At 44.9% G+C, this 21,484-nt stretch overlaps 1 protein-coding gene across 1 annotated transcript in view; it reads right to left on the reverse strand.

Moving 5' to 3' along the window:
- HECTD2 (HECT domain E3 ubiquitin protein ligase 2) overlaps positions 1 to 5,669 on the reverse strand; it is a 63,957-nt gene extending 58,288 nt beyond the window's left edge. The window contains exon 1 of the mRNA XM_037156649.2: positions 5,438 to 5,669. Coding sequence (XP_037012544.2) covers positions 5,438 to 5,575 — 138 coding nt within the window. The 5' untranslated portion in view covers positions 5,576 to 5,669. The remainder of the gene's footprint in view (positions 1 to 5,437) is intronic.
- Between the last annotated feature and the right edge of the window lie 15,815 nt (positions 5,670 to 21,484).

Here is a 21,484-nt window from a genome sequence, read left to right on the forward strand (position 1 = left end):
TGATTAGGCTCAAACTTTAGATTGCCTTCAATTAAACGCCATTAGTAAAATGTCAGTAATTTCTATTTTTAAGAGGCATGTTCATTTATTATACTCCTTCCCCCAAAATGTTTTCTGATAGCTTACAAAATGTCACCAAGTGACAAATATCAAGTGAAGAACAAGTAGTTATTAACATAAGGCTTAGAAGTCTAACATTTCTGCAATGTAAGAAGTGTTCCCCCACCCACAGAACTAAGTTACAATACTAGGGGGAAAAAGCAGGGAAACACACATATGATGTACTTTTGTAATAATCTGTGATTTACTTAACTGCTTAAAACACCTTTGCCTGCACAACTTTTAGGCTCTGCTGCCTCAGCTCCTGTTGGGAACGTAATGGACAAAGCGCACAAGATTTTCCACGTAGGAGGCTGTTTCAGACACCTAGATGGGCATGATTTACGTGAGTCCACACATGCACGTGTGTTTATTCAGAGTGGTGCTGGCTGAATTGCCTTTTTACGTAAACATTTTTCTGTGAGAGAACTCGTCTGAGAACACTAGACTCTCTCTAAAAACTTCCTTCTCTTTCATGCCTGTGATCTAGCTAGATTCCACATCACGTAGATTCTTCCATCCCTTACGTGTTAACACCTGGCCGCCACCCTAGTGAATGTGCCCTTCATCTCTGGAATGAACTAAAAGCTCCTTCCTTTGCTCTCTTCCTCCTCTTTCTTCCAGTCCAGGTACCTCCAGTCACCACCACTGATTTCACTGTGTTGTTTATTTCAGAAACTCCAATGGCTTCCCATTAACCACAGTGAAAAAATGTCCAAATTCCTCTGCTTAGTGATCTGGCTCCAGCCCCATGCAAGCGTACTCACCTCCCACACATTCCCAGCATGCTCCCATTGGGCTTGCCTTATTACTCCCCAGTTCTTCCCTTTAAGCTTTGTTCATGTTGTTTTCCCCACTGGATGGCTTTACCCACTTTCTTTTGCCCATCCAAGTCCTATCATCCTCAATGGCCAGCCAGCTTAAATAACTACCTTAACTTCAAGGCCTTTCTACACAGTTCTGCAAACAGACTTCCTTTCTCTGATCTCCTATAGGGTAAATTGTTTCTGGAGCTCAATGTGGTGTTTACACACTGCTTTGCTTTGTGGTGTTTTCATGTGTTAGCCCTGCTTACCCTGAGGCTAGAACCTTTTTCCGAAAAAACAAAAAACTCTTGTCCTTGTGTTTTCTGTAACATCTACCCTGAAGCTAAACATAATGGATGTTCAATAATTGGCAGTTACATCTTGGCACAGCGACTTCACAGCCCATTTCTGTATGTCTGACATAACATATACAGACTTCTCATTCTTATTACTGCCTGTCAACTCCTCTCTACACACCTTATGCTTTCCCTCAACTATTCCCCCTCACCTTCCAGCTGCTTGATAAGTCTCCTGGCCTTCACTGGGGGCACATTTCCCTTTAAAATCCGAGACTGGTTTCTTCCATTTCCTTTCACCTCCCTGACCTAAGTTAAAATCCGGCTCCTCTTTGAACCCACCTTCAATCCTTGCTACCCTCTTCCATGGAAAACCTCCCTTTTTCCTATTTCCCCGATGTACAGGTTGAAGTGGACAAACTCATCCTCACTTGTCACTGTTATTCCTGCTTTTCCTTTGACTATTTTTCTCCTTCCCCATTCACAAATTTTTCTAACTTCTGCACTATATCAGCAACTAATTTATAATATTCTTCTCCAGTCCAATCTGTCAGCCTCAGTAGATTCAATATTCAATCATTAGACCTTCCCACCCATGCACCACTTCAAGTGCCTTACCCTCCACTCTGTGGGCTTGCACCACCTCTCCCCAGCTGAGAGGCCAAAGCCGAACACTGACAGTCCTCCAGGGCTCTATCGTAAGCCTCCTGGGCAGCTCCAACAGAACCACTGAACCAGTGCGTTTCTCTCTGCGGTACCTCCACAGCTCTCACTAGTCTAGTCCAGTTCAAAAGCTGCTCCCTAAACAAAGTACGGACTTGGGGCAGCCTGGTTAAAACACAGATTCCATACAGATTCTTCTGTCCATGGAGATTCTTCTACTCAGTAAATGGAGCATCAATTTTCAATCTTAGCTACACCTGGCAATTAAAAAATATATGCCTGAGCCCCATGACCAGAAATTGGTATGATGGGCCTGCATTTGAGCCTGGCCAAATATGGCTTCCGAAGTTCCCCATGATGATTCTATTGTGCATCAAAGGTTGAAAAACCGGTTCTCTGGGGAGAGGTCTGTAAATTAAGACTTTAACATGCTATCAAGGTAACTCTGTGGTCCTTCAGATTTAAGACCATTGTGTTAGATACCTCCTGGTTAGAATGGACTTCCCTTCACACTTTGGTGATCTTAGGATCAAATGTTTTGGGTCTCCTCTTTCCGGCACCCTCAATCTCACCCCTGTACCAGTCTTTAAATTCATAACCTGGCCTTCTAGTTATTTTAGAGAGTTATCACTTTAAATCCAAATTCTCATAAAAATGTGACACAATAATTTTGGGGAGAAAGCTAGGGCTGCAGCAGTACGTCATCGGAGTCACAAACCCTGTCTACACGGAGCTGTTAACCTGGGGTAAAAAGGAAGAATCACTAAACTGGCGGAAAGAAAAAAGTTATTGATGACAATCGGGTTCCTAAGCAAACCCCTAGAAACTCTAATCCATGTGGAGGCTGAAAAACAACCAAAGGAGCCACTAGCTACCTTTCCTTGCCCCTACACAAGGCCTTCCTACCCTAGAGTGGGCAGTTACCATCCCAGTATCCGGCTTTCTCACCCTCTAGAGCACAGGTGGCAAACACAAGGGCCCCCACCTTGTTTTATCTGGCTGCACTTTGTTTCTACGCAGCAGCAGTGTCAAGCTCTCACTTAACGGTTAAGAAGTAGTTACATTTATACAGTCATAAAATTACATTCAGCCCTTTGAAGGCAACCGTGAGGCTGATGTGGCCCCCCGTAAAAATGAGTCTGACACCCCCGCTCTACAGGACCAAGTACACACTTCCCTGACCTGTGCTTTTTACTGCTCTAACTCAGAATTCCAGATCTAGCCATCTCTCTTTAACAAATATTGTATATACACACATTCACATGTACACACATCATCATCATCACCTTCCCCTTGCTCTTTTTTTTTTAATTGATCTGGGAGAGGGAGACAGAGACACATCAAACAGGAGAACCATCAATCATTGCTCCACCCATCCGTTCACTAATTGGTTGCTTCCTGTGTGTGCCCCACTGGGATCCAAGGCAACCTTGGCCCGTATGGATGATGCTCTGCTCCAAACAGCTGAGCTACTCATGCAGGGCTCCCTTGCTCTTCTAACTCATGCTGCAAAACCTGAGAAAAAGTCCTTTTCCTTCCTGTCATGATTCAGAACCTCAGTGCTAATGACAAACCTGTCAGTTCAAAGAGCCATAAATTCTGAATGTCTTATTTAAAAACAAAACAAAACAAAACAAAACAAAACAGCTACCAACCATGAAAGACCTTCTAGGCACCAGAAATTGCCTTCAAAATCTCAACTTTTTCTATCCATCCTCCTTCTCTAATTAAACCTGTGTTGTGTCTTTTCAAGACTTAAGATTTTAAAAAACTTCTTGAATTCTCTTCTGTTTGACTAGTAGTGCAAGCCCATAATCCTTTATTCACACTTCCAAATCCTATAAGCTCTTGAAACTGGAAGGTTTTCATAGCTCATTTGGTGACAGTCCAACTTGATCTGAACTGATATTAAGCTACTTATAATCTGACTTCATTTAGTGTGAACACACATATATTTCACTGAAGAGCTATTAATACACTTGATTATGGAGAACTAGACAGAACCTCGCTGTGGATATTACATGTATGTACTGAAAGGTAATATGAATTGCCTTTCTAAAATCTGAAAAACTCTAAACTCCAAAGCCACAAGGGTTTCAGATAACAGTCTATATGGGCCTGTGTCCACACTGTACCAATTTCTCCAAGCTTTTATTCCAAACCTTCAATTTTTCAATTACATTGCGGTAAATAAATATTTTGGGGAGAGTGCTCACTTGAGGACCTAAGCCCATTCATATTACTGTTTCTAAAATGACATGCATTCATTGTCAAAAACAACTGACTTAGAATAGCTACTGTTGAAACACTAGCTATTGGCAAATTAAGAACTCCCTGGATGAGCTCTGAAAACCCAGGGCACCAACAGAAGGAACTGGTTCTGCCAGCAGATGGGTGACAAATTCCTTCAAAGGATTTGCCAAAGTAATTCCTAACCATAACCCCAACTTTCCAATCAACTGTAGCCATATTTTAAAATGCATTTTACTACTGCCCACTTTGCTGCACTGATGCAACACAAAGAGCTCGTTCTAACGATTTCCAGTTACCAGTCCTTAGCTATTTTTGAAAAATGTACCAAGTCAAAACATTATTCCTGATACTTTAAAGAATGACTTATTCTCATAAGTTTTTAGTCATGTAAGAGGGAGGTTTTAAGAAATGAATTGCACATAGAAATAAAGAAAACGTATCATGCTCTCTAACTTTTATTATTTTGTCACTCGCAGCTGCCTGACAAAGTGGTCTTTAAATGTACCGAAGCAACCTCTCAGCATTTAAATATTATTTCAAAAAAATCTCAAAATATCAGAGGTTAATTTTTGTGTGTGTTTTCCAAAGTAACCAGTCATATCCACCAGCAAAAATAGGGAAGGGGGCCATTACATCATCTGGCAACATCTAGTTTGAAGAAGCCTGAGAGTGTTCATCAAATAATCTTTAAGAAAATCGGGCTGGGAAATCAGCCCTGTCAAGCTTAGATAACTTGAATTTAAATAAAAAGGTTTAAAAAGCCTCCCCACCTTACGTCATGTCTGTACCATAAAAAATATTAATAAAACCATCACCCCAGGCATCTGCCTCCCACTACCCTGACAACAACGGAGGGTCACAAGTGGAAACTCGCCGCGGAACCCATTCAATTTGGAGGAGGAAGGAGAGAGAAGCAGAAAAAAAGGCAGAGTCTCCGCTCCTCAAAGGCGCCTAGGCAGGCAGGCAGGCAGGCAGCTCGGTGGAAAACCCATACCCGCCTGCCTGACACCTTATCCTCATCCAACAGATAACGCCAACCTCAAGACGCTGGTCAATTCCTTAGAGAAAACGCACTGCCCTCAAGCCAGAAAACAACCAAAGAACAGCCAGTGGACGCGGCCACTTCGTTTCCCGAGGGTGGAAGGTGCAGCTGGCGAAGTGATCGCGGCTGTCCAAGAGGCACAACTCTTTCCTTGGAGGCTGGGCGCCTCGCCCTGCGAAGCCCGGGGATCCCCGGAGGAGACTCGGCCCCCGGGTGCCCCTCGCCCTCCCTGCCGATGCCCGCCGTCGGGGCTCCCGCGGCTCCCACCCAGCACTTACCGCAGTCGCGCCGACGTCCGTAGACACAAACGGCGGTGGCTTCTGGCGCTCCGGCTCCTTCCCTTTCTTCTCCTCCGGCGCCGCCACCGCACCCGCCGGCGGCGCGGCAGGCGAGGGCACCCGATCCGCTTCGCTCATGTCGGGCCGGGCGGCGGGAGCGCCAAGCGGCAGCGGCGGCCAGACTGCGGCTGGGGCTGGCGCTGCTGCCGCCGCGACCGCGAGAGGGCTCTGGGCCGCGCTTCCACCGCAGCGCCGCGCCAGCGCCGCCTCCGCCTCCGCCGCGCTCCGGCCCAGCGCGCGCCCGGATGCCCCGCCCCGCCCCGCCCCCGCGCGCGCCGGGCCGCTGACGCCGCTCCGGCCGCTCCCCCGCCCCGCGGCCACCCCCGCTAGCTCCACGCTCCGCGCTCCAAGGTGCGGGGTGCAACCGCCCTCGCGGCGGCCTGGGTAGGAGGCCCTACAGCGGACGCGCCGCCCGTCGTTCGCCGTCAGTCGGGGAAGATGGGGCGGAGGGTCCACACTGGAGGGACTGGACTGGGGGGTTGTCCCGCCGAAGCCCGCGGAAGACCGGACGGGAGGGAGCGCGCCCTCGGGGCGCCTGTGGGGCGGAGCGAGCGTGGCAGCCTCCCCCACTCGGAACGCCGGGGCAGAGGGCGTCCAGACCGGCGGGATCTAGGCTGGTGGTCTTCTCCCCAGCGCCTAGCGGTTTGCGAGGGGCGGCTGCGCGTTTTGCCATTTCTGTCTGCCCGCCTGTCCATCCTCAGGAAACAGTCTTCCCTTTCTTAAGCAACCGGCCCAGTCTGGAGGCTCCGAGGGCCCCCTTCAAAAAAGGAAAAGCAGGGGGAGGGAGACGGAGACGTCGTGGGCTCCACCTTCTCCACCACAGGGCCTGACGGCCCCGGCCACACTTTCCATTTCTGTTCCTCTGGAGCCCGTTTGACTGCCAAGTCCGCCTCTGTCTTCCCGTTCCCACGCGCCTACGTCTTGTTCTCTCCTGTATCCCTTTGCTACGTCGTATCCCTTATTCCTTTCCTTTTTGTCATTTACAGATGGGCAGACCCAAACTCTGCTGCATAATCCTTAATGTCAGATCATTCACATGGGTAAGAACTTTAAAATTCAAGAGGAGAGCTTTTAATGAAAATTAAAACAAACCCTCAACCCCCAACCCCAAGCCCCCAAGACAATTTCCTTCCCTTTTTCATTGCCACCTCCTTTCCTTTTCTCAGTCTGTAGGAGGGGCTGAGACACCTGCTGATCTAAGCGAAGGGAGAGAGTAGGAATAGGCTGTATCCCCTATTAAAAATAGGAAATCTCTAGACAAAAACTCCAGAGTTTTAGATTGTGGCTTTGTTATTTGATTCTAGGTTGGATGAGGTTTTTTTTTCTTTTCCATTACCATTTCATCTCCTTACGTCCCCCCGCCCCCTGCCAATCACTACACTGTTGTCCATGTCCATGAGTCTTTTTTCCTTTTTGCTTAATCCTTTTCCCCTACCCTCCGCTCCAAGCAAGGTTGAGTGAATTTTCAGATCAACGATATTCAGATCCAAATATAAGAACCCAAAATATATCTGAAACAAACTGAAGGATTATGTTAATCTATTGTCTTACGTAATTCTGTTACTAGCATAACTAAGTACTAGTTACAGTGCACCATGAGATGAGGTTGCGTGTTTTTCAAACCCGGAACTTGAAACACGCAAATCTGAAGCAAAAAATGTGATGAATATAATAATAATTAGTATTCAAGATTACCTTGTAAATTAAAATTCTGACGTTTACTAATAAAGCTTTCTGGTTTTAATAGAGTTGCTGCCATAACTTTTAAAATGTTAATTAGTAGGGAGTAAGTGCCATATAGTCATCAAAAAGGTATTTTGTTGCTAATTAGTCTTGGAGGGAAATTATATATACATACACTACTTTGAAGCTTTCTCCTCCTTACTATTTTTAAAATTCTTTTTCAGGATTTTCTTTCCTTCTTAAACCTCAGAAATACTCATCCTAGATGGAGAAGTGTACACTTATTTCACACTTTTAGCAGGTCAGTATGCTGATCTTTTAGTACAGTGGTAATTCAGATGCTATTTTATAAATAAAAGCATTTATTTTAACTACAACTGAAGATATTTTGTGCTGCCAAGCGAGGCTGATAGGATCCTAGGAGAGAAAGTATTCTCTTTCCTACTGTTTTCAACTGGATGTAGTAATTCTTATTATAGTATTTGGATGAGAATTATATACCTTATGCTTTCTCTTTTCATATGCATGACAAAATAAAAGTGTGTCTGTCCGTATCCGTAGTCACATTCAGTAGAAAAAAATACTTAAATATTGGCAAAACAAGGCAAGTCAGAAATTTTAATTTCTGCTACTGCCTCGGAGGAGATAATCCAGCTTGTGAGTTACATACCAAAAATAAGTGGTTTGTTGATTTTTTTTTTACTTCCTGCTAAATGTGTTGCTCTCAGTGGGTCCCCCCATCCTTCCTTCATGCACATGTACCCCAGTGTGGGAGCTGGAGCGCGGGAAGGGGCTCTGGAAGCTGCAGCGGTGGCTCCAGGGAATAGTGTGTTGGAGACGCGTTCCCAGCTGCCACCAACACGCTCCCGGGGCCCAGGTGGGAGAGAGAGGGTTGTGGGACAGGACAGACGGAGTTCTATACAGAGTGTAGAGAAGATGCTTTTCAGCTATGCCAGGTGTCGGCGAGAAGTGCAATGGTGGTGGCATCCAAGCATCCACTGGGGGTGAGGCAGGACAAACCTTTCACCTTTCCTAAGTCCAGATGGAAGACCTGTGCTCATCCATTATACCTGTGGGGAAGATGGGTTTGGAAGGCAGGTGTGGAAAAGTTAGAGCGCTAGTTATTTCCATGGAAGAAAAGGAAGGGTCAAATTGCAAGGTAATGGAAGGTCTAAGTTATACATAACATTCTATTGTAATTATGTACAGTGATACCAATCTAGTGAACAATAGCAGAGTAAGTTCTGACAGGTATTTTAGGAGTGCTTTATAACTAATAACTATAGAAGGAATAGCAATGAAATAGTGAACTTTTTTTTTTTTTTAAAGAAAATAGCTCACGTTTCAACTTGGGCATTGTCCCAAAGTAGTAAACTTGGGGAACTAAACTTATTTTAGCCATGTCAACATTGTTAAAAACATTGTTACAGTTCCTCGGGTTTAATGACTGTAGCTTTTTGAAATTACTTTTAAAAATAGCTTTTTGTTATTACCTAAACAATACATTGTCATTATATAAAAAGATAGAAAATACAGATTGGCAAAGTGAAGAAAATAAACTCTGGATCCTACCCAATGTCAGATAATCACTAAGACCTTGGTTCATAGCTTTACAAAATCTGTCTGTTATCTGTCTGATCTGTCCACCTATCCATCCACACATAATGCTTCTTGGTTTGTTTTTATGAAAACAGGACATCCTGACCTACTGTTTGAATCTGTACAACTCATTCTTTAGAATATCCCCAATGGTGTAGAAAATCTGAGTTTAGAGAATGATTTTTTAAATTGCACAATGTTATATGTAGCCAAGACTGAAGAACAGGTGATCATGAAGCTTTATATTTTGAATGAGACCTCTCTTGAATCGATTCTTTTTCCTTGGATTCCCATAGCCATTAATCTCAAGGCCCTCAAATCTCTAACCCAGGTTATTTGCATAGCTTGCCAGCTGGTCTTGCCTTCAGTGTTTTGCCTGCTGCAATTGTTAATAGAATGACCTATTCAAAGTACATAACTTGTTGACAGTCCTTTGTTTAAAAACACTTCAATAATCTTTCAAAGCAAAACTCTGAAATTCCTAGTATAGCATTCACTTGAATTTTTTTTTTAAAAAAAGCCATTTTCTTAATGTCCTGGTGAGAATCAACTGTTTCTGCTGCGAGAGCATGCTGCACACACTCACATTCGTACACCTATCACGTTACATCTCAGCTGTCTGTTACCCCAACAGGTCACAGCATAGACAGGAAGGGCTGTGTCTAACCATTCCTCGAAGCTGCACTCACAGCGCAGTACCTGGAGTATGCTGTCCAGGAGGCACGCGGTAAGCTCTGAGTAAACGAAACCAGATGTTTTCTTGATGTGGCTTGTAAGGGTCTCTGGAGACAGTGTCAGAGAAGAGTTCCTGGAATGCTTCTAGGGATGGGTGTCCCTCATTCGGATGATTGGTCTGGTTTCTGCTGTCTTTGTCCCGCCCAAAAGGAGTGTGTGTGTGTGTGTGTGTAAGGCACCGCAACCCTGCAACCAGAAGGCTGCAAGTCTGAGGATGAATGTCAAAACACGGAGGACAGTATAGTGGAAGCGTGAAGGAATCCAGGACATATCGGAAGTTATGGAACTGATACACCAGCTTGGACGGCCTAGCTCTGGATTTCTTATTTTGTTAGACAAATTCCGATCTTTGTTTAAATCCATGTTCATTGGTTTTTCTATCATTCACAGCCAAACACAAGCGCCAGAACTGGTCAAGTGGTTGAGTTTTGCCTGGTTTAGCCTGTTGTTTCAGCTGTTAAGACACAACCACAATCAAAGGTGTCATCTTAATTCTAGGATTAGTAGTTAAGAAATTATAATAACCTCTATAAAAGCATATGAACTTCTTCAGAACTAGAAAAGAGGCTCCAATATTTCAACTCAAGATATTTGAAAAGTAAAATTAGTAGTTGTGAAAATTGGCTTTTAATTCTGGTTCTTCCATTTTTAACTAATTAATGAGGCCCTGGCAACATCTCCGTGTCTTTGAGTTAGTTTCCTTATTTGTGCATAGGTGTTATGAAACAAAATTTTTAAAAAGTGCTTTGCAGATTATGATGCATTTTAATAAATTTAACTTGATGAACACTTACTGGGTAAGTGCAAGCACTTTCTAAGGATTGGTTCACGTATTATTGTCAGGAACCTATTTTCAATATTGCTGTAGAGCAGGGACTTACCCCCTTTTAAAAATGGGAAAATCAAGGGATGATGTCTAGTAAACTGTGCAGATTCATCACACAAAACACAGAATAGTTGCTAAAAAATGTTTATGGCAGGAATAGATGTGCATTTCATTTCTTTTGAGGACCTGTAATTGTATACCAATTAGGATGTTATAAACTGGCAGATGTGGTCACAATAAAGGAATCTTACTGAATGAAGGCCTATCCAGCACCTCCCTGCTGCCTGGCATCCTGATAGAATGTTTTCTACTGGAGATACTGAAATAATCACCCTTTATTAAGGTTGCAGTCCAAGTTAATAATCTTTGGCTAATGATTCTTTTGCCTCCAGAGGGTTTTGATGACTGGTACAGAAGATCCCTCATCTCTTGCAAACTCCTGGCCCACAGGCTGAAAAAACCATTATTGAACGGTTTAATGTTAAATGCTTCAAAGACCCTGCTGTTTGGGAATCTGCAAATGTTACTATGTGACAATCATATTTTGATTAGGAGAGCAACAGAAGACATTCTGGAAAGATTTTAGTAAATCCTGTGTTCCTGAAACACAGAGCTGGTTTTTAAAGGGCTGGTGAATATGAAATCAGGGTTCCCAGGTTTACTAGTTAGGCAATAGGTGTTCGCACTAATGGGCTGCATGTACACGGTAAATCTCCTCCTGAAACAAAGCAGGTGCATCAGAACTTCCTGGGCCAACTCTACTTTTATTATTTTTAAACTTATTCGTTTATAGAGACAGGGGCAGAAAGGAGAGAAACATCAATCGGTTACATCACCTACACGCCCTGAACGACTGAGACTGAGCCCACAGCCCAGACATGTGCTCTGACCAGGAATTGAACTGGCAACTTTTGCTTTGTGGGATGATGTCCCACCAGTGGAGCCAGCCTGGCCAGGGCTGGGGCAAGTCTATTTCTATCATATTTTTCTTCATAAGAAAGGGTGTCCCGGGCGGTGGGGATTGCCAGCATGAGGACACCCTCTGGCACATCTACAAGTACCTGGCACATCTGGCACATCTGTGCCAAAGTACCCTCTGGCACATCTACAAGTACCTGGCTTCAGAGTCTGCACCGATGCATTCTGATGATCATGGACCATTGCTTCTTACCTCTGATCCTTACATCATCATGAAGGAGCTTTGCTTAGTGGCAGAACACTAAATGGCACTAAAACATCTCCTTCTTGAAAAAATGCCACCAACAAAGAAGTGCATAGTGAAAGTCATGAAGTTCCATGACTACCTTGAAAACCGTGGGCTTTTGTAATCATACTCATTACAAAGCTCTTTTGGAAACCCATTTCTAAAGACCAGTCTGGATTCCCAGCCGTGGCCCTATTAGATTGGCAGGTTCTGTTGTCAATCGCTGCCTTTGAGACCGCTGTCCATAAGCCCGGAGAAGCCAGACCCAGTGTCGACACCCTCAGTTCTCCTGCTGTGGGTGCTGTGCCACTGAAAGGTCTCATGCTGGGAGGCCTTCCTGACCACCTCTGTCTGGGTGACAGAATCAGTAGCTCCATCACCAACTAACCAACATTGTTAATCACTGTGTAGTAGGCAACAGATTGGACTGGGCACTTAGGATACAAGAAGGATGAAACCATCCCCCAGGAAGTTCACAGTGCAGTGCAGTGGTCCTCAAACTTTGTGTGCAGTTGACTCTCTGGGTAGCTTCTTAAAATGCAGACTTTCAGACCTCACCAGAGATTAGGGCTGTCACGTCGCAAAATCATCAGGTGGTGTGGGGAGGGAGGGTAGGCCCTCACCTTGTCTTCTGTGAAACTGGTACTGTCTGGAATGTGACTGTACCGTCCCTGTGACTGTAGAGTCCGGAAAGTAGAGTGGGCACTGTGGTGTCTTCCCTTTCTTTTGCTGACTACAACCCCCCCCCCCACACACACACACACAACCTGCTTTCGGAACCATGTCTCCGTGTCTGGTTGCAGGAGTTGGCACGCAGCTCAGGGTGCGTCAGCACAAACCCATCCCTTGATCACAGTGTTTGGCTCAGGAACGGGCACATGACCCAAGTTGGTTTAACAAGAGGTGAACAAATTTTTTCTGGGGACTTTTAGGGGAGGATGCTTCGTTACATAGGGAACCTTGGGGAACAAGCTCCTCTCTCCGCCAACCTATGAGGAGTCAGGAGTACCTCTCTGCGGGGAGCTGGGGATGCCTCTTGCAGAATGAAGCTGACACCATGGAAGCTGGAGAGAGAGAGAGAGAGGGAGGGAGGGAGAGAAACAGAACCCAGTGCTTAATGACATTGGCAAGTCACTCAACTCCTTTGACATAAACTGCTATTTCTTTTGAGAAAAGTTTGTGCGTGCATTTGCTTTTATCTGTCTGTTCGTTTTGTGTTACTTGCAATGAAATAAGTCCTTGCTGTTATGTGACCTTGAGGAGGGCTCAGGAATCCTCATTTTGAACAAGCTATTCCAGGTGATTCCAAAGCAGGTGGCGATGGGTCTAGTCTAATGTCTGGGGAGACATCACTTTCAGAGGGTGAAGTGTTGCCTCATAAACTTAGTTTGGAAAACCCCTAAGGAAAATATGTAGTTTGATAAGAAAAGTTTAAGTCATATTTAGTGAATTATAGTTTGAAGGTTTGGGTCATTTGTTCATAATGTATTTGCCAGGGCCAATATATTTGGCCATAGATAAATGCTCCTGAAATTTAAAATCATATGTTTTCTGCTTTGCTATCATAGAAATGATTTCATTGCAGCCATGACGACAATAGTTAAGATTCTTACGTGGTAAAGTGGAGAAAATGGGCTTTAAGTAATCGTTTCTTAGTGAAAATGGAACTGTCACCTCAAATGGTCAATAGATCAGAAAGTTTAAACAAAACTTATAGTTCCTTTATTCTTCAACTCCATAAAAGGGGAAAGAATAATCCTGTATAAAAGTTGATATGCACCCTTCTGTCATCTTGGCCTTTCAGCTCATCATAACTTACTCTGTCCACAAAATAGTGAAATACTAAAATGTAATGAATGGCATATTAAAATGGCCAAAAATTATATCATTTATCAACCTACATCTTAGAAGATTAGGCATAAAAAGTTTTCAGTAAATGACAGCTCATTGATGGTAATATTCTTTGTACTAGAACGTGCTTATTGTATCTGTGATCAGCCTATAATGATAATGTTTTCTAAGGAAAGGACATGAAGGAAAAGGGACCAAACAATCTAAAAAAAGTTTCTGTCAAATTCCAACGTGCACTTTTAAAAGACCTCCATTGGGTCCGTGTGTGTGTGTGTGTGTGGAGAAGACCCCCATTTGGTTAAGTAAAATGGTCTCATATGATTCTAAAAACCTTCTCTGCATCATGGGTCCGAAACCTTTCTTCCTGTCTGGCAGCAGAGGTCTCTGAATGACTGATCGCTTGAGGTAGAAATGTCACTGGTCGTAGGGTAGGAAGGATGCCTGAATGGTCCCCAGAGACGTCCCGCCCTGCTATCCAGGCCCCGTGAGTTGTGAGGAGAGCTCACCCCCTGATTGTGTTATGTGGCACAGCTGACTTGAAGTTGGGACAATTGTCCAGGTGGGCCTCCTCTAATCACATGGGCCTGAAACGTGGAGTGGCTTCTCTGGCCCTCAGTGGAGTCAGAAAGACTCACAGTGTGGGAGGGACTCCAGACGCCATTGCTGGCTTTGATGAGGGAGGAGGCCATGAAAAGGCAGGAGTGAGAGAGGGTCCCCAGTGACTGCCCAGCAGGAAATGGACCTCAGCCTACAACCGCAAGGAACTGGGTCTGCCAACTGCTTGAATGAGCTTATAAATGAGATCTTCCCAGAGCCTCCACACAAGAGCCGGCTGGCCAACACCTTGGCCTCAGCTTGTGAGGCCCTCAACAGAGAACCCAGCCAAGGCTGCCCAGCCGTCAGACCTACAAAACAGTAGGGTGATAAATGGGTGGTGTCTGTAGCAGTGCTCATTTTTTTATACCGCAGTAGAAAACTGATACTCAGGAAAGATGCAACTGAAATATTCAAGGTCCTCAGAATGCTTCTAGTCCACCAGTTCCCTAGACAGAGGAGGGGGCATAGACGCAGGGAAGTGTGAAACTATTTAATAGCCTTTAAAAGGCTATTTCGCACTTTTAAAGGCCCATGTCAAGCCACACATTTATGATCAAACACTGCTACACAGATTCACTTGGTCTTGATAACCATCAAGTCTCACTGGTTTCAGCCCCAATGGAGCTTGAGGACCACGTGGGCAGGTACGCATCTCTTTATTTACCTTTACCCCCAACACCAAGAACAGAACCTGATACCCAGTAGGTACTTAAATGTTCATTGAAAAAAAAAACCAAATAAATGATTTAGGTAGAATGATATCAACTGATGCAGACACACACCGGTCTGCAGTGCCCGTGCATCAGGGGTGAGACATGAGACAAATTCACATGCACTATGGAGTCCAGTGGAGGAAAAGGGACGGCACGGCTACTCTCTCAAGCGGAGAGCACCCCGACCCTTGCCTTGACAAGCTTTTATTGGATTTGTTTTGCACAGGAATACAGGTAAAGTTCATCGATCATTATTAGGCAGTGAAAATCAAACATACAAAGAACTCTGAGGGCCTATTCTGAGTCAGGGTCAGATAGCTAAAGAACCATAAAACTTTGAGGAACAAACCCACTTCTCCCTTGGACTCTTATTGTTTAATTGAGAGCATTCTGAACAAAGCAGGTTTCACAGGATTTTACATATTCTTTCTTAGGTCTGATTGCCCCAGGAACCTGCCCTTTCCAGCACACAGCGGTACCCACCACCAGCATTGTTTCAGGCTTAAGGCATTGTTTCAGACTTAAGTCAGGCAGGGGAAGTAAGGCAGCCAAGAGAGTAGGAGAATTCTTACAGACAGAATGAAGACTCAGGCTATGTCAAAGCTGAGGAGCGAGGGTCCATCACCCCCTTTTGCTGTAGCCCCCCAAGTCCTTCCCTGGGGCCTCCCTGTGATCCTGCCTGTCTTAGGTCGTTCCCCCCTTGGGGAATCTTACCTGTCATTGGCTAACTGATCAAGCACTGGGGGCCAGTTATGGATGAAGTAAAAGGGGCAGAAGCGGAGCTCCTGCCAGGGAGATAAGCTTTGTCTCCTTGGTGGCTTATGGTCCGAAGGTCACTCACTGAGCCTTAGCCATGGGGGTGGTTACAGCTTCTGGAACCAGGCAGGGCGGCTCCCAACAATCAACTCAGTATCATATTCAACTGTTTCCAATTATTTCTGTTTTGAATTCATTAGAGAGATAATAATACACTTATTTGTATGTATAAATGCAGTTAGATTGGCCAAATCATTCAAAACATAGGCTTCAGGGGCAGAGGAAAGTAATAAAAGGGACACTGGCTTTTAATTTGTTTCCAAAAAATTATTATTTTCCTAGACACCCTACCCATGAAAAAACAGATGAAGGAACTAGTTAGGTTAAATTAGTACAAGCACACTTTGTTTTGTTGCGCTTCACCGGTGTTGTGTTTTTTACAAATTATATACAAAGACCCTCTATCAGCAAAAAAGATTACAACTCACTTTATTGTGATACTACTTGCTACCGCATGGGGGCCAGGAGCCCAACTCGAGGCATCGCTGAGGTGTGCATCTGTGTGTCACTGGGAGCTAAGTGGTCGCACGGGCTCTAAGTGTTTATGATAGGAAAGTTCTTGGTTGCACAAGAGTCCACCCGAGTTTAAAGTGGATAAGTGCTACTGCTCCATCAGCTGTGTGTGAAGAGAAAGTGGTCCAGGAGGAGGGTAAAGGCAGACTCGGACATAAACGGGACACGAGGTAGGGGTCAGGGAGGCACAGAGGACTGTGGGGATGAGCCCCGTGGAGAGCCGTAGCTGGAGGGTCGGGAAAGGTGTCACCGAGGAGGTGCTGTCTGGCACCTTGGCGGTGATCACTGGGATCTCTTCTGAGGCTCATTTACATTGACAAAGGAGATGCCTCGTTAGAAACTTGCCCGCTGAATTCTTGTCTCATCAAGGACCTGAAAATCTAGACAAGGAAAACCAGCTGTGGTTCAGAGTTGCTATGCCTCAGAAATAGACATGCAGAAACGTTCTAGACCGGAAGTCGTGCTTGGTTTGTACTCTCTCAGCACTCACCCCAGAAATGCTTATTCTCTGTCTCTCGGTATTTTCTTAAATGCCGTGATGCTTCATTCACCCTGGGGTTAATGTGAAGGGTCAAACATTTCAAAATGTGAAAAGATACAGCACTACTATTAAGATAGCTGCTTCTCACATCTGAGAGAGCAAGGGGCACCTCCAGTCTCCTTGGTAGCTTATAGTTTCTTCTCTCCATGCCAGGCAATTAATTCCTAGACTCCTTGGCACTCTGGCATTTAGCCTCTGTTTCAAGTGTTCTTTTTACATTTTTGGAATGTCTCCTTAAATTTAGATACAAAATTGAATAAAAGGCATGTCAAAAATATACAAAGAAATAAGACACATCTCAGATGTATCTGAGAAATAAGATACATCTTTTCAAAAGCTACTTTTCTTATTCAGCTGGAACGGCAGGAGTGACGTTTGTAATTTTGATCATATTGCCCTCTAGTGGTGAAATGAGGGTGTAAAGGGCAATAAACATTTCCTTTCAGGTAGTCCTGTTCATCATTTACTGAGCATCTGTTGTATGCTTAGCACTGAGGTAGGCTCTGAGAATATGGAGATGTCAACATAGTTCCTACTCTTGTTGATTTCTTGCTCTAGGAGTAGAGGTATGTAACCATGGCACGGTGTGAAAAAAGCACAGCAGAAGTATGTACAAAGATCTATGAGTATGCAGAGGAAGTAATTAATTTTCCCTAAGTGTGTCTGGTAGGACTTCTGAAACACATTACACTTGCACATGACCTTGAAAAATGCATAGTTTTCCAGGGGTGTGTGTATGTACGTATGTGTCACTTCATGATTGAAGGAGCAGCCTCAGTAAAGGAAGCTAGTCCTTTGTTAACTATTAAAATGCATGATGTGTTCAGGTGACAGATAAGTATACCTCCCACGTGAGATTCAAATGTGCTTCAGCCTGATGCTATAATCCTGCTTTTCCACCTGTACCCACAAACCACTTCACAAATGTACAGGTCACATATTAGAAAGGTTGGGACATAGTAGTCAAATAGGCATTTACATCATACTCAAGATTTTACTCTATTGTCCTAATAAAAACAATATATAACATTCTATCTAATGTAAAATATAATTTATACAATATTAAGTAAATGACTGTTTCTTAGTAATAATTTAGCTTGCTGTTATAACACACAGTACCCAGCCTCCCCTTCCTGGATATATAATATTGATTTTCTTTTACCACCACTTTTTAAATTCTTATGTTTCTCCCTTGTGGGGAAAGAATTGAAGCTTGAAAAAATATACTTAACTATCAGACTTCGTTGGCTTGTGGATTTGCTGCCTTGCTTTGGGGGTGGATATCTTTTCCTTTTGCTGTGCAGAGAGCGCAGCCCTGTCCTGGCTCTGGCATCCATCAGCACCTGTGCAGAGTCCTGGACTGGTACCCCAGCTCAGCCACCACTGGGCTGCATGTCCTAGGCGATATCTCCTGGTGCCCCCCCCTTTCAGGTCTGTGGAACAGGGCCGGGTGGGGGTGTAAGTGGGGTGATTGGCTATGACGCAAGAGTCTCTCCTTGGCAAAAGTGGCCCCAGGTAGGAAAGCAAAGGCCCATCCTGTAGGGATCTGAAGGCAGATGGACTGCGATCAAATCCTGGCTTTGCCATTTACGTGCTGTGTGATGTTGGCAAATGTCTCGGGCTCTCTGAGCTCTAGTTTTCTCATCTGGAAAATGGAGATGTTCATACATACTTCCAGGATTGCCGGAGGGATTGGTAAGAGTATATGAAAAGACCCTGGGTCAGACAAAGGGATCAGAGAATGTGCATTCACTTCCCAGCTCCCTTCATTCACTGTGGCATCATCTGTTCCAAACGTCCACTAAGATACAAACACAATAGTACAAGTTCTATGTGTATTCTGTTTTGCCAGAACTACCTAACATACAGGAAGGGCCTTGCCATTTGAAACTCAACCTTCTGTGCCTCATCTCAGTGGACCCTCACCCAGCCTTGTGGGTAAGGGCATCTTGCCAACTCTCCTGTCATTTGTGGAGAGTCCACCCTAGGCCAAACGGAATGCGGGAAATAAAGCACTCAGTCACCGCCCTCCAGAAGTCCCTGTCAGGTGGGAGGAGGCAGATGAGTAAACCAGCCACAGTCTAACTTAGTTAGTGCTGTGAGGGAGGAGGGGGTGAGAGAGCAGCTCTGAGGAAGGGCAGTGAACTCAGGCTGGTCTTTGGGGTGAAGTGGGCATGTAAACTGCACCAGGAAAGATAAGTACGAGTGTGTCCTGTGGGGAATGAGAGAGCATGTGCATGGGAGTTTTCCAGAAAGAAGCAGCACGAGTTATCCAGGCTGGAAGACAAAATCCACATCTGTGATCAAATGAATCTTCCATATCTGGGTCATTTATTTGTGTGTATTGTGGATGCAGTGCTGTGAAATGAATGGGCTTTGAAGCCCAAGTAACCGAGCGTCTTAGAGAAACCGTAACCTCTGTCTGAAAGAGCTTGGCCGTGTTCCCATTCAAGCGGAATCAGAACTGGTTATGTCGCCAGCGTCTCCCATCCTAGTCAGAGCAGCAGCAATTGTCCCAGAGACGACATGGTACCAGTCCTGACGTGCACAGACATTCCCGTGATGGATTTTTTTCCCTGAAGAAAGTCATATATTTTCTAGACTACACAACTGCTTTAAAAAGTGGGGAAAGTTTCTTGGCTAATAACATGATATAAGATTTCACTCCATCTCAGCCCGTTCCATCCATGCACCCAGCTCTTCGGCAGATGTGGCCGTCTTGGGTCGTTCCTCCTTTTGCTTGGCTGAGAAGGAAACTCCGCACATCGCCCGCCTCCCAGCGTGGCGAGGTCAGCGAGCACAGGGCAGCAAGGGTCACAGGCTAAACCCTGATGGCGGTGGTGGAGCCTCGCTGTGGGACACCGCAGGGTTTTTTCCTCTCTCTGACTTGGGTAGGCATAAATTCACTTCTCCTCTAGCCTGGATTCTTGGCACGAACGACCCAAAATTTGTATTTTTAGAGTCCCCCTTTCTGGGGTGAACGTTTGGTGTGTAGAACTTTTCCTCCAAAGATAACTTTGGCACTAAAAATGCATGGAATTATTCTAAACCCTGGCCAGTTTCAAAATATGAGTGGCTGACTTAGGAAGGATCTATTCTTAAGAAATAACAATGGTTTCAGTACAATTCAAGTGCCTTGGAAAATAATTTACAGACATACATAAAATACACATACACAGTCACACACGATCACACACTTTCTTTCAGTTCTCAGAAACTCGAATTAATGGAACACATTAAGATTATGTTACTTGGGTGTTTCTTTTAAATGCCAAAGAATAAATTTACTTTGACACAGAGGCAAACATTTCTAAGCCACAGAAAAGAAGGCAGAGAGTTTGGGCTTAATAAATACTATAGCAGAATTACTGTTGCAAATGCAACCCACCCCCAACGCCTCACCCCCTCTCCTTGCTGTGGCCTTCCCTCCGTGGAACACCAAAAGCAACAGGACAGCTAAGGTGCAGATTCAGGGTAGATGCAATCACCCTGTGCGGCTACGGAATACACGTTTGCAAGGGTACAGTGAAACGCCCCAAAAGAAAAAGTGCGTACATGCACATATAATCACTCATATTTATTTGCATTCCTCACTCCTTTTAATTTCTCCTCCTACCTCCCACATGTGGAGAAAGAAACACAAAATGCCTTTTTCTATATCTTATACAGTGCCCTCCCAGGTGGGCTGTTACAGTCCTTGGTGGCAGGTAATTAGACTCGAAGAGACTGTTCTGTTTCTGAGTGTTTCGTGGGGTCCAAAGCAATGCAGTAGCTCAGTTTAATAGTCCTGTGCACTTAGTGAGGAAAGTTAATCTCCTGATATATGCTAGCTTAGCTGGGGCGATTGTTACCTCTGAAAGATGGGAGAAAGTCGATTACCTTTTAAAATTTGAGAATTCATTTTTCTTTTCTTCGGCCTCAATTTCTGACATATATAAATATAAATATTATTCATAATCCCACAGCATAGAGGTAATCATTGCTAACTCACATCCTTCATATATATGTCATTTATTTATGGATAGTATAATGTGTGCGTGTTCTTTATACGTGGGCGTGTAAAACATGCCAAGTTACTCATGGCAGCCGGGCCATGGTGAGGCGGTCACCAGGCCAAAGCTGCAAGTTTTCCCAAGCCCTGCACATCTGGGCACTGGGGTGGGGGTAGGGGAGCATCCATGGATGTTCCACGTTCAACAGCTCCTATTGCTTTGCAGTAGGATTGAATAGAAGAAGCAAAGGCAAGCACAGGGCAACTAGGAAGAGAAGCCTCATCCTCCCCCAGGGTCCTTCCAATGTTCTCGCTGACCAAGCTTAACACTGTGCTTGCAGCAAAGGCAAAATGCTTTGACGGTCCATCTGCATGATCACAGACCAGGTAAGGAAGGGTGTGTTTGGAAATGACAGGCAATAACTTGGTAACTGGCCTACCCCACTGAGCAGAGGAGAGAAAGAAAACTTGTCCAGACAGCCACTGTGAGTGATCTGAGGAGGGTCAGCTTCACACAAAAGCAGCCCCTTCTCTTTGGTTTCCCAGGGTGGAGTGGGTGAGGCCCTGTGAACTCTGGCCCCTCATTATTTGTCCTGGAAATTCCAGCTCAGCTGGAGGGTCTCCCTTAACTCCTATTTGCTCAATCATTTACCAAACTCTCAAAAAATTTTCTACATGTCCAAACAAAATAAAAAGTGACTCTTCAGTGGCTGTGACTTGGGGGCCCTCTGGAACATGGGCCCAGGCAGGAGCCCCCCCTCTTCCTCCTAGGGTGGAGTGGGCACCTCTCCGGTCACAGAGGAGACCCTCAGAGCCACCTGCCACCCTTTGCCCCCCCGGTCAGTGCTTTGTCCAGTTCCCCACAGCTGCTCATCCTCAGCGTGCCCACTTCTGCATTTTTCCACGCTCTTCTCAGAG

Source organism: Artibeus jamaicensis, unplaced genomic scaffold, assembly GCF_021234435.1.
Source record: "Artibeus jamaicensis isolate MK-2021 breed Jamaican fruit bat unplaced genomic scaffold, CSHL_Jam_final contig_332, whole genome shotgun sequence".
Lineage (NCBI taxonomy): Eukaryota > Metazoa > Chordata > Mammalia > Chiroptera > Phyllostomidae > Artibeus > Artibeus jamaicensis.